This window comes from Rhopalosiphum padi, chromosome 2, assembly GCF_020882245.1.
Source record: "Rhopalosiphum padi isolate XX-2018 chromosome 2, ASM2088224v1, whole genome shotgun sequence".
Classification (NCBI taxonomy): domain Eukaryota; kingdom Metazoa; phylum Arthropoda; class Insecta; order Hemiptera; family Aphididae; genus Rhopalosiphum; species Rhopalosiphum padi.
Window position 1 is genome coordinate 7,531,113 of NC_083598.1, and position 14,555 is coordinate 7,545,667.

General features: G+C 33.9%; 1 protein-coding gene across 1 annotated transcript; it reads left to right on the forward strand.

Annotated features, from left to right (window-relative positions):
• The first annotated feature begins 13,058 nt into the window (after positions 1-13,058).
• LOC132922998 (zinc finger MYM-type protein 1-like) lies at positions 13,059-14,450 on the forward strand. Its single transcript, XM_060986768.1, has 2 exons — positions 13,059-13,851; positions 14,047-14,450. The coding sequence occupies exons 1-2, from the start codon at positions 13,059-13,061 to the stop codon at positions 14,448-14,450; spliced, it is 1,197 nt and encodes a 398-aa protein (XP_060842751.1).
• The last annotated feature ends 105 nt before the right edge of the window (positions 14,451-14,555 follow it).

The window sequence follows — 14,555 nt, forward strand, 5'->3', positions numbered from 1 at the left end:
GAAACGAGTAATTATTGTTCAAAACAAATTTTATTTTTGAACGGGTTCCATATATATCTACCTAGTAATCACACAAATGAATTCGTACATTTTATAGACGAAATTCAAAACCAAGAAGCTGATTTTGACCAAGATATTGCAGTCACTGAAAATCGCCCTGAGAATGATATCGAAATAGCCGATATGAAACCGATGTTAACACTAGGACCACTAGAAGCTAAATTTTGTCATGGAGTAGATTTAAATATCACACCAGCAAAGGAAGAGGGGTCCGATTTCGGTAAGAGTAAATATTTAATAAAACCTTGTGGAATCTCTTAAATAGTTACACATATGCAAATTATAAGTATATGCAATAAAAATTGTGTATTTTGTAGGCGAAGCAACCACGAGAGAATCATTTTTAGAACAAGACGTTCCTATTGGTGACAATGGTGGTAATGATAACATGAATAGTGTTGTTGTCAAACCAACACTAAAGCAAAATAAAATCGCGAAACTATATAGATATTTTAAACGATTGTCGAAATCTAATGATCCAATTTTGAGCAACAGAAACATCGAATCTGAAACAAGTAATTATTGTTCGAAACAAATTTTATTTTTGAACGGGTTCCATATATATCTACCTAGTAATCACACGAATGAATTCGTATATTTTATAGACGAAATGCAAAACCAAGAAGCTGATTTTGACCAAGATATTGCAGTCACTGAAAATCGCCCTGAGAATGATATCGAAATAGCCGATATGAAACCGATGTTAACACTGGGACCACTAGAAGCTAAATTTCGTCATGGAGTAGATTTAAATATCACACCAGCAAAGGAAGAGGGGTCCGATTTCGGTGAGAGTAAATATTTAATAAAACCTTGTGGAATCTCTTAAATAGTTACACAAATGCAAATTATAAGTATATGCAATAAAAATTGTGTATTTTGTAGGCGAAGCGACCACGAGAGAATCATTTTTAGAACAATACGTTGCAGTCACTGAAAATCGCCCTGAGAATGACATCGAAATAGCCGATATGAAACCGATGTTAACACTGGGACCACTAGAAGCTAAATTTCGTCATGGAGTAGATTTAAATATCACACCAGCAAAGGAAGAGGGGTCCGATTTCGGTGAGAGTAAATATTTAATAAAACCTTGTGGAATCTCTTAAATAGTTACACAAATGCAAATTATAAGTATATGCAATAAAAATTGTGTATTTTGTAGGCGAAGCGACCACGAGAGAATCATTTTTAGAACAAGACGTTCCTATTGGTGACAATGGTGGTAATGATAACATGAATAGTGTTGTTGTCAAACCAACACTAAAGCAAAATAAAATCGCGAAACTATATAGATATATTAAACGATTGTCGAAATCTAATGATCCAATTTTGAGCAACAGAAACATCGAATCTGAAACGAGTAATTATTGTTCAAAACAAATTTTATTTTTGAACGGGTTCCATATATATCTACCTAGTAATCACACGAATGAATTCGTATATTTTATAGACGAAATGCAAAACCAAGAAGCTGATTTTGACCAAGATATTGCAGTCACTGAAAATCGCCCTGAGAATGATATCGAAATATCCGATATGAAACCGATGTTAACACTAGGACCACTAGAAGCTAAATTTCGTCATGGAGTAGATTTAAATATCACACCAGCAAAGGAAGAGGGGTCCGATTTCGGTAAGAGTAAATATTTAATAAAACCTTGTGGAATCTCTTAAATAGTTACACATATGCAAATTATAAGTATATGCAATAAAAATTGTGTATTTTGTAGGCGAAGCGACCACGAGAGAATCATTTTTAGAACAAGACGTTCCTATTGGTGACAATGGTGGTAATGATAACATGAATAGTGTTGTTGTCAAACCAACACTAAAGCAAAATAAAATCGCGAAACTATATAGATATATTAAACGATTGTCGAAATCTAATGATCCAATTTTGAGCAACAGAAACATCGAATCTGAAACGAGTAATTATTGTTCAAAACAAATTTTATTTTTGAACGGGTTCCATATATATCTACCTAGTAATCACACGAATGAATTCGTATATTTTATAGACGAAATGCAAAACCAAGAAGCTGATTTTGACCAAGATATTGCAGTCACTGAAAATCGCCCTGAGAATGATATCGAAATAGTCGATATGAAACCGACGTTAACACTAGTTCCACTAGAAGCTAAATTACGTCACGGAGTAGATTTAAATATCACACCAGCAAAGGAAGAGGGGTCCGATTTCGGTAAGAGTAAATATTTAATATAACCTTGTGGAATCTCTTAAATAGTTGCACATATACAAATTATAAGTATATGCAGTGAAAACATTGTAAATTTTGTAGACGAAGCGACAACGAGCAAATTATTTTTAGAACAATACGTTTCAGTCACTGAAAATTGCACTGAGAATGATATCGAAATAGCCGATATCAAATCGATGTTAACACTAGGACCACTAGAAACTGAAATACGTCAAGAAATAGATTTAAATATCACACCAGCCAACGAAGAGGGGTCCGATTTCGGTAAGAGTAAATATTTAATATAACCTTGTGGAATCTCTTAAATAGTTGTACATATACAAATTATAAGTATATGCAGTGAAAACATTGTAAATTTTGTAGACGAATCGACATCGGGCATATTATATTTGGAACCAGATTCTTCCATTGTTGACGACAGTTGTATTGAGTATAGCCATAGAGCCGATGGCCAATATGACTAATATTAAAAAAGGAGAACGTAAACTACTATAGATTTCGTAAAGTATTATTTAGGGCCATTCTTAGTAAGTGAGTGTTATTTTTTTATTTAAACAATGAATTAACAGTTATGGAATTTGTAGCCAATTCGTCATACAATTCCCATTGGACTTGTATTACTTGTAAACCCCAAACTTTAATATGTGCACCCCCCTCCCCCCCAAAAAAAAACGATTTGTCTATTTTAATTTACCTATCTTAACCCTACACTGTGCAAATTAAAAAAAAAATTTTTAATTTATACTTGCTTTTTATCGTTTATTATATTATTTAGCCAAACAGACAACCAATTGATATGTTTTACATTTATTATTTATCTTCAGTGATAATACCATTAATAAACTCACAAGAACAACAAGAATATTACCCCACCTTTAATTATACCAAAGTCTCGTATACAAAGCATGCCAAATAAATCCCCGAAGAATCCAACTACACCCGACTCCGGTGTATTCAGCTCCCCTGCTAATTATAAACGTCTCTTCACCGCTTCCAATCATCTATAAATAATCATAAAATAAAAAACAATGTATCAAAAAATCGTTTTTCGCCACTTACGTCAAATGAGATCTACGAAACCATATACCTACCTAATCGAAACCAAACCTCCTCCGCTAATTTATATTCATACAGTTAACGACTTCGCATCCTTCTGTGCAAAAATCAAAGAAATAACAAAAAATAAAAAATTTTCGTGTAAAAGTTCGATTAATGGTGTTAAACTTACCACTAGCACAATCGATTCATACAGAACCGTCATTCGATTTTCATAGTCTAATAACGCACACTACCACACTTATCAATTCAAAGAAGAAAAACCATTCAGAGCTATAATTAGAAACCACTATCAAATTAACCAGTTGATATAAAAAATGAACTTATTTCTCTCAGCCATAATTCAAGAAACATAACTAATGTATTGCACCGTAATACCAAACTTCCTCTACCACTTTTCTTTATCGACCTTCTCTGTCACTCAACAATTAAAATATAAGAGCCTCGTATTAACTACCAGCCAGTTCAATGCTCTCGCTGCCAAAATTATGGTCACGCGAAATCTTATTACAAACACCCGCCAAAATGCGTTCGTTCAAAGGTGAGCATACTACTTGCGTCCGAAATTATTATCAGTAGGTGAGTTGCGTCACGCAAAAAAAAGATTCAAAAAGGCCATAGCCTATTTGCGTCCCGGTATACCTTTTTTTATGACCTAATTGCGTCCCGAAATATCGATATAATCGATATAAAAATGTACATTGATGATACAGTTTTAATTAATTAAGACATATGTATTAATCTGGAATGATTTTAAGACGTCAATGAATTGGAAAATATGTGGATGACTAGAGTAAAAATATGAATTAAATTTCGAGTGAAAATTATTAGAAAGATTATTAATGTACTTTGCAAATTTAAGATCTAATGACGATGAAGCATTTGAGAAGTTTATACTTGAGGCAACAGAACTAGCAAAAGAAATAGATGTAGAACCTGTTATTAAACATTCTCAGGGTAGAATTCTGGCACGACGTGTTCGAAGAAATTTAGAATGTGGATGAACCGATAAATGACCCAAAACTACATTTGAAAGTTAATTTTTTTTAATTTTATTCTCGATGTAGCTATTAATCGTATTACTGAAAGATTTGAACAATTAAAAGAACATAATGATATATTTTTATTTTTGTATGAAATTGAAAAAATCAAAATTATGAAACGCGATGAAACGCGATGAACTTATAAAACACTGTGCTGATTTACAACTCGTGTTAACAGATGATGATTCCGTCGATATTAATGAGATTGAAATGGCGGACGAATTAACAGTTTTGACGACAATGGTTCAATCAAATTTATCTCCCATTGAACTATTAAAATGCGTGATAAATACAGGAGACTTTGCTCCAAATGTATCTATAGCATTGCGTATATTTTTGACACTACCAGTAACGGTCGCCAGCGGAGAACGGAGTTTTTCTAAACTCAAACTTATTAAAACATATTTAAGGTCAACCATGGTTCAAGATAGGTAGATTAAGTGGATTAGCTATGATAGCAATTGAACATGAATTGGCAGAACAACTAAATGACGTTGACATGGTAAAAGATTTTGCTAATGCAAAAGCAAGAAAATGCAGTTTCAAAAAATAACTTATCTTTATGTACTTATTATGAACATGTACATAACTTTGTTTAATAAAATATACAATTTAAATACCTAATGATTATTAAAATATTTGTATTTATTAATGAAGAACTGGATTTATTTTAATTTAGATAAGTGTTTTTTTCAATAAAAAGTATATGTTTATTGATTATTAATTTATTTGTAAGTTGTATTGCGGTTTTTTGTATACGCATTATAATTTAATGCACACATAGAAAAATGTAGTTGATTTAACTCTCGAAAGTGTCAATGCTATGCACAACTGCACGTCGTTTTCCAGCCAGTCCTAATTTGTTGTCAATTTAACAACAACAAAATGTTGATCATAACATTTATTTTAAATATATGATTAGTAGTTACCTCTATTCCAATTCCGAGTTGGAATAACCACTACCTTATTTAAAACAATTAAAATGTGGGTGACTATAATAAGTTGTATTATTGTTAAAATAACACCAACGATTAGTGAAACTACCTCTATTTATAATCAATTTAACTTCATTATTGTAGTTGTTTGATAAGAAGAATTATTGTAGAATCACACTATGCAAGTGTTAAATTAACCTCATTTATGTTATTAATTTAATTGAAAGAAAATATTGAATCAACAAATTTTAAAAATTCAAAATAATTTTCTTGTATGTTACTTTTACCAAAATACAAATAATTTTGAATATTTTTTACCTAAAAAGTTTTTACTATTGCCATTGATTACATTTATAATAAATGATATTGCATAACACACAATGCACAAATAGATAATATGATATTTTTATATGATAATATACCTAAGTATAAATTATGTTATTAAAATTAAGAATGATTGTTTTTTTTTTTTAATTAACTTCTTTAAAAATATTAAAGTAAGCTAAAGAACTGATGTAGGTAATACCGACTAAAAATAATTAAAAATAAAAAAAAAAAATAATAAAAAAAAAAAAAAAAAAAATAATAATTAAAAATAATAATAAAAAATAATAATAACAATAATAAAAAAAAAAATAATAATAATAATAATAATAAAAAAAAAATAATAATAATAATAATAAAAAATAAGGAATTTTTGACTAAGTATGCTATTCGTTTATGCTATGTTGTATAGGTAAACATAATACAAAATAAATAAATGAACAATTTTTTTATATACAAATCAAACTTTTATTTATGCCACAAGAACAATTAGGTAAATAAGTAAGTAATATCTATATATTATATACAAAATTTTCAAATCAATACATTATTATAAATAAGATATTCTAGTAGGTAGGTAAAAAACAATAAAAGAATATTAGATTTTAAATACATTAAAATTATAATGCATACCTTAATGATACAAACATATAGTTCCATTATCCAGTTCCTTCTATCAAAAGTAGGAGTTGGGTCTGGTGAATTAGTTAAATAACTATCAAAAAGTTGCAATTCAGAATGTAATTCAACTTGTAAACCTGCAGACTCCGTCACTCGTCAGTATAGTGGTAGTATCCTTGTATCGTCATGAAATATTTGTGGATCGACTTATAGTCACGTCTATAGTTCGAATGTAGGTATACTTATTGTTAAAAGTTAAAACGTCGCAATTCGATCGTAGAATGGACAATTTTCTATGCATTATTTTCATTTTTTTCTTTTATTGCATTTTTATTCCTTATGGTCAGTGGTATAGTCGTAAATATTTTTTTGAGTATAGGTACACCTAAATTGTGAAATATTTAATACGTGGGAGGGCTCCACCCCCCACACCCACCGTAAACTAATTAACTTAAATGTATCTATTATTATAAGTGTATTTAAATACATAATAATATATAACTCCATTATAGCAAAGTATTTATTTATTATTTACAATTTATAAAATTTCTACTTTGTTTTTCTAATGACAAACTTCTTTATTTATACTTCTTCTTTATACTAAGAGGTGGCCCATTTATATTGATAAACATAAGATTTGTTATATTTTTTATTGTCAATTTAGATTTTAGATCTGAACATACTATATGTTCATTAAACATTTTCCTATTTCTTATCATTTTATAATTAATCATAATTAATTATTCTGATTTCTGATACACCAATTATCTTGGAGTTATGAGAATAAAAAAAAAAATCAGAAATGTTCAAATTATATAAATATTATTAATAAATTGTGGTAATAAATAATCCAAAAGACCGTATACCCGCGTATTTGTTTTATTTTCTTTCCTATTCGCATTTAAGAATTTTTAGCGTTTTGGGTAGGTATACCCTCCACTACACCGCTGCTTATTGTGATATCGTTCAGAATATTTCGAGTATCGAATCATAAACGTCTTTAGATCTTTTTACAGCTCATTTAGATTTTACAACTGTATTAATTAATAGTTTGGTAGTAATTTATAGTCTAATAATAATGTGAATATTTTTCAAAAAAAAAATCATTTGGTGCGAAATTTTGTTTTGACGAATTTTTATTTTATGATTGAGTAGTGACCTTTTTTTGAGAATATGAAATTTTAACTTTATTCGGTACTGGTTTGTTATAGGCGGTAAACATGAATTATTATATTATATTTGACGGTTGCATTATATATTATATGAGTTAGTAAGTGAAAATATAAAGTAAACTAATAATCAAAAAATCATCTAAGTCATTTACATATTAGGTTAAGAAATTAAAAATTGTCGGTAATTTTTCGAAATTTAAATACTTTGCTAAATAAACAAACAACAATGACGTCAAAACATTCGCGTTGTCATGTTATATTTACATTGCCAATCAATCGATCGGAAATAGCTCACAGATGATATTATGATATATTTTATATTTATCATTATACGTATATAGTCCTTGGGAATATCCGACGTACGAATGCGTATAATATATTAAACTCACTAACTTTACATAACTAGTCCATAAGCGTGCACACAGGGCAGGCCGGGTGGGCCATGGCCCACCCTGCGAGCCGTACCAGAATTTTTATACAAGTAATACATGTTCTAAACATAACGATTTTTGATTTTTCAAAAATCATAAAACATTAAATAGGTAGGTGAAAAATAACTGATACACAATAATAATAACTTAAATATCTTTAAAAATAAAATTGATAAAATATTATGTCATATTACCATTACAGATTGCGAAATTGTATTAAACTGTGTTGGCAATTACAATATTTCTTATTTAATTTAAAAAAAATATGTATCTGTTTTTAATCATATGAATGATTTATGCCTTAAAAAGTGGGTGATTATGAGTAGGTAAGTTAAAGTATGTAACATTTTAATATTGTTTCTTCCATCAGAGTTCAGGTTTCTTAATATTTATTGACTTAGCCCACCCTGCCACAAATGTCTGCGCACGCCTATGATAACTACATAAGTTAAAGTTTGTTAAATTAATTTAGGTATTATTAGTGTTATTTAAAATGTTTACATGTATAGTTAAATCGAATGAAATGAAATATTATTATAATTAAAGAATAAAAACACACCTAAAAGTACAATATACAAATCGAAACCGTCGTTTTAAAATATTATACCTATACTGGCCGATTAGATACTCGCTGGCTAGTAATAAACACATCGCGATACCCGTCGTCAGGGAAATGATCGAAATTCCGGCGCCGATAACGGGCGAAACATATCTCACTTGCCTTTCATCAGTCCTCCTACACACTTTAAAAACATCGTAATCTCTACACAGCATCATCGTTATTAATATTGCAATGGCACTTTCCACGTCTGTTTGCTTTATACAATTTGAGTTGGTGAACGGCGGATTCGACGAAGTCGCGGACGATTACGACTTATCGATCCATATCATTCGTGAATTGAATAAAATTCAACAGATGATTGTCCAGCGAATGGAAAGTAACTGCGGCGGAGCTGGCGCCAGCACATATGCCTCAGAAACCATAGTCGTGGAGATTTTGAAAATCGGCACGGGCGAAGATATCGAAACACCGGATTTGCATACCGCCGAAGACGTTCAACCGCCACACTACGTCGAGAGCGATGATGTGGACTGCCCGGTGGCGATCCGGGAGTTGGCCGAGGAGGAGAGTGTCCTGGCCGGTTTGCCCGATCCGCACGCGGCCGCGGCCACAGGCGAAAGCGTCGGCGTTGATCCGTTGCCCCGCAGAAGGCGTTATTTCGCGTCTGCGTGGCGGCGGGTCAAACGCTCCGCTCTGCGTCTGTGCTGCTGCAGCGTGCGTTGAGACGGCGTCCGCAGGCACCACCCCTCCCCCTCCCCCCATCGCCCCCGAAGACGTCGGCGGGACGACGGTTTCGAAATCAGGTAAGTTGAGGGGGGGGGGGATACGAGACAGAGCACGGACGGTGCGCGGCGGTATGTCGCCCGAGCACGTTTTCTGGCCACTCGCTGGCGGGCGGGTGTCGCGGGCGTCGCGAGTTCGGTCGTCGACGCGGTCGATCCACTACGGCGGTTTGGCGGGCGCCCGACAGCTTTCGGTTCGTGTGCGGAACGATGGTGGACGTTGACGACGGCGAACGGCTAGCGGTACCGACGTGGGCAACGATCCCGCCCCGGCGGTTCACCTTGCAGTCAGACGGCGGCACTGCAGGAGACGACTCGTCACGACGGAGGCGGCGGACACTTTTCGGCACCGGGCGAGTGACGATTGTGCTGAGCCGGGAACACGGACGTCAGCGGCGCCGGACCCGTGGAGACAGTGCGTTGCACAGGATCCGGTGGCGCGCGACTCCGCGGCTGCTACCGCGGTGGACAGACGCGGCCGACGACGGGACACGCCAGTGGCGAGAGGGAGAGCGTCACTCTCTTTTTCGTCGCGAGGCGAACCGAAGCCGGCCGGGTCGCGTCCATCCGGTGGCCGCCGATTCCGCAGGCTCAAATCTTCTTCGCTCGCCCCGTGCCGTTTCCGGTATCCGTCGCTCGTCCAAGAGTCGCCGTCTGCACCGACGTCTGACGCGCGCACGACATCGCGCACTAGCCGCTCGCCGTCAACCATCGCTCCCGCGGCCGAACCTGTCGAGCCTCGCCTTGCCGTCTAGTGGTCGTCGTATCGTGCGGCCGAGCGAAACGATCTCGTGACACCCGTCTGTTCGTGGGCCGGTCGGAAAACGTTGCGGAGGCGACCAGTGGCCTTTAATACATTGCTTTTTTGCACCGAAACGCCATCTCGTATCCCCCCCCTCTTGCCTGATTTCGTGTCGTCCTGTCGACGTTTTTTTTTTGTTTTCATCTTTTATATCATTGTTTTTTCTATTGTTCTTATTCAAAATTTAATTCTTTTTTCGTACACACACATTGTGTTAGCCCATATGGCAAATTTTTTCCGGAATTTTTTTTTTTATATCTCATTTATTCAACTTTTCTACTTTTCAAAATTGTTTATACCATTTTGTACACTGTTTTATTTATCAAAATGTATGACATTTTTGACAGCTCTTATGGCAAGTTTTTTCTATAACTTTTTTTATAATCAAAATGTATAATGTTGTTAGCCTTTTAGGCAAGCTTTTTTGTTATTAAAATATGAATAAATTGAAAATCGTATTTACACAATGAATTACTGTTTTATATTTTATTTATGAGTATATAAATCAATAATAAAAAATTAACGTTTTATAAAATCGTTAAAAAATGTTCAAAGCTTATTGCAAATAGGTTCAACAATTAATAGTTAGATCCATCGAGAAGAACACTACTTGTAAGAATACACCGGGAAGACTGAGAAAAATAAGCAACTAGATATAGGTACTAAAGAGTGTTGCAGCAGCAGTAGAATATGACGGATGAACAGGAATTTGTAAAATGGTCATAAGAATTTAAAATCTCTTTCCCCAAAATGTAGGTGTATAGGTACTACAATTGTATCAGTGGCGTGCAGTCAGGCAAACTAGGTAAGCGGCGCATGCCCAGATAAAAGTAAAAAAGAAAGGCTTAGGTAAAATAAAATGTTATTGCTCATGATTTAATCAGAAGAATTTATGAATACAATAAATACAAACTATAATATAATTTGTAAAAAAAATCAAGAAAATGATTTACTGAATAGGTTACATGGTTAAGTGCTCAGTTTTTTTCAGACTCGACCTATGCTGTAGTATTAGAATGACTGAGTGTGGTAGATGGGGGCCACGAGCACGACGATTTTACATGGTCCTCGAAAACGCTCAATAAAACGCTTCTAATGCGATTTCATTAGCCAACGCTACCGTCACATTATATCAGCGCGTTCTTGACTATGGCATAGTTCGTGGTATAGTCGGTAGAATGGGCACGACACGGTTGCGCGCGGTTCTTATCGGCGGTACCTTTTTAGGCGTACGATTGGACGTGCTATATTATTTTTATTTTTAAGCAACGTTGTCAAATATATAGGTTAATGGTAAATCCGTTTACTATTTTCAAAGGAATGATCAAACCAAAATCGTAGGAAGAATTACAAAAAATTGAAAATTTGAATATTGTACACAAACATTATATAAATAATAAATCACCATAAAATTTACTTTTGGGTGGATACTTTTGCAGGTGGATGCGGTCGTTGTAAGCCGTTGGTAATCACGATGCATAAGAGAGACGAGTAAGCTGTCTCGTGCTGACAATAGACAATATAAAATCAGCACAGATGTAGTCGCCGATATTAGTCCACACAACTACCGCTTGTATGTTGTCGAAACCTATTCGAATACGCATGAAATAAGTACGCCGTAACACATATATTGTCGTATTTGCATAAAACACGTTTTTAGACGATTTGCGAACACGCTTCCATCTTAAAAACACGTATATTTAGTTTTTTAGGTGAAAAACGGCAAAATCCAACTATAGGGGCCGCGGCCGGCCGTAATATAAAATAAAAATCTCGATAATTTCATGTTCTTTTGCGCGCAAACGGTTTTGGCAACCCGTCTTACGATGCGTGTAAGTCAACTACGCACGTTATTCGGCCACTCAAAGACTGTGTCGGCGTGTTTGTTAGCAGCGAAAGCTCGGTTAAAGAGGGCGGCCGACTATAGTACCATATATTATATTATTACGGTTTGTGGCATGTTAAACAACAGTCACGGACTTGTTTACATGTCAGCGTTGCGGTGTTAAACGTCAATCTCAATAAAATTGCAGTCCGGCGAAGGCAAGCGCCTGATGGTCGATATAATATCTAATGTGTATATAGTATTCCGAGCGTAGATGCCGATGTAAATTAATGTGCCCCGTTTAGTCCGTGACACGATGTCAGTGATATAATTTTATGTCATTACAATATTTTGATATATTATAAATAAATATATTATGTCGTCATCACAGCCACAGTCGTATATTATATATATTATATTCATGGATATCGTTCAGTACCGTCGTGGCACCGCAACTAGACGTCACACGATATTTGATTTGTTTTTGTTTTTTTTACTTAATACCATTCACGATTTGGATCGACTTCTTTATCGGTCGCCGTATTATCTGCGTCCCCGATTGCGTTCAGCCATTCGTCAGCGGTATACGTCGTAGACCGGCCCGTTTTTATATAATATTATTATATGACGTGCGTTCGAGTGTGCCACCACTTCATGGCTACACGGTGTTAAACGCTTCAGTATTTTTATTATTGTTGTCCAGCTTCCTCGTCGGTTGTTCCATCGCCGCACCCCAACATCTCTACCGTTTGTCGTTACCTATGTACGAACTTATAGCCCCGCGTGGCATTGATATAACAATAAATACATCGTACAAATATAAATGAGTTTATTTAGTGATATTAATTTAATAATTAATGTGGCGATCAAAACTAAACAATAGTGATCCGTTTGACACCATCTTATAAGATAGAGCAGAATTTTTGGAATCACAGAAACCATAATTTTTAACATTATTAACATTTTTATACATTATTTAATTTATCAGTTTTAAAAGTATCATTATATTCTAAGCATTATAATATTATATCAATATATCATTTATCTATCACTATCATCGATTTATTAGATTAATATCAATAAATAAACTCATTATTTTTTATTTATACGATGTATTTATTGTTATATGGATGGCAGGGAGCCCGGGGCTATAACAAACCAGTACCCTTTATTCTTTAGTGCTTTGTGTAGTTCTTGAAATTGCATTTTAATCAATTTGTATAATGTATGAGAGTCTCATTTTTAATATTTCAGTTGAAAATAGTACTGGAGAAAATCTATGCGATGTACTTTTAAATATATTACGTGAGCTGAATATACCTTTGAGTAATATGCGAGGACAAGGATATGACAATGGAGCCAATATGAAAGGTGTGCACTCCGGAGTCCAACGGCACATTCGAAATATTAATCCACGTGCATTTTTTGTTCCTTGTAGTGCGCATTCCTTAAATCTTGTTGTAAATGATGCCGCAAAATCTTCAAAAGAAGCTGTAGCGTTTTTTGATATAATTCAAAAAGTATTCAACTTTTTTTCTGCCTCAACTATTCGTTGGCAAATTCTTTTAAAACATGTTAAAGAACTAACACTCAAACCATTAAGTCAAACCCGGTGGGAAAGTCGAATAGACGCACTTAAACCGTTTCGAAATTACATAGGTGAAATTTATGATGCTTTGTTTGAAATATCAGAAAATATAAATTTAGATCCGATGGTAAAACATGAAGCTGAATGTTTATGTAATCTTATTAAAACATTTAAATTTATTTGTTCTGTTGTCATTTGGTACAACATACTTAATCATATAAATCCAGTTAGTAAATTAATGCAAAAACCAAATTTTGACATATCTTTAGCTTTGGGCATTTTAGAAACTTTATTGAAACATTTAAATGAACTGAGATCTGAAGAATATTTTGAGAAAATGATTATAGATTCAACAGCACTTGCGACGGAAATGGGAGTAGAGTCTGTTTTTGAGAACTCACGGGGTAGAGTTAAACCACGACGTACTCGTAAACACTTTGATTATGAACACAACGATGAACCAGTTATTGACCCAAAACAGCAATTCAAAATACATTTTTATTACTTTACACTTGATGTAGCTATAAATAGCGTGAATAATAGATTTGAACAACTAAAAGAACATAATAACAATTTTTCGTTTCTTTACAATATAAAAAAAATAAAAAATCTTACACATGAAGAACTATTAAAACATTGCAAAGACTTACAAATTCTTCTTACCGATGGTGATTCAACAGATATCAATGGAATTGAAATGGCCCATGAATTAAAGTCAGTATCAGCTATGGTTGATGATAACTTAACACCTTATGAACTCTTAACATTTGTGATAAATGCAGGTGACTTTGCACCAAACCTATCCATTGCCTTACGAATTTTGATAACATTACCAGTATCAGTGGCAACTGGTGAAAGAAGTTTTTCGAAATTGAAACTTATCAAAACATACTTACGCTCAACAATGAAAAACGAACGACTTTGTGGTCTAGCCATGATCTCAATTGAACACGAAGTTGGTCAAGAATTAACAGAGAAAAAGTTAGTCGACGATTTTGCTAAGTTAAAAGCAAGAAAACATTTATAAAATTATGATTTATTGTTGTATGAATTATTAATTGTAAATATGAACTACCATTTATTTTTATAAATGTAAATAAAAAACTTTTGTGAAAAAAATATTAAGTGTAAC

Excerpts from the sequence above, each read along its gene's own strand:
- LOC132922998 (XM_060986768.1), top strand. The coding sequence starts at position 13,059 with ATGTATGAGAGTCTCATTTTTAATATTTCAGTTGAAAATAGTACTGGA. Across the intron at positions 13,852-14,046 it reads AGTTAAACCACGACGTACTC|AACTATTAAAACATTGCAAA; the intron begins GTAAACACTTTG and ends TTACACATGAAG.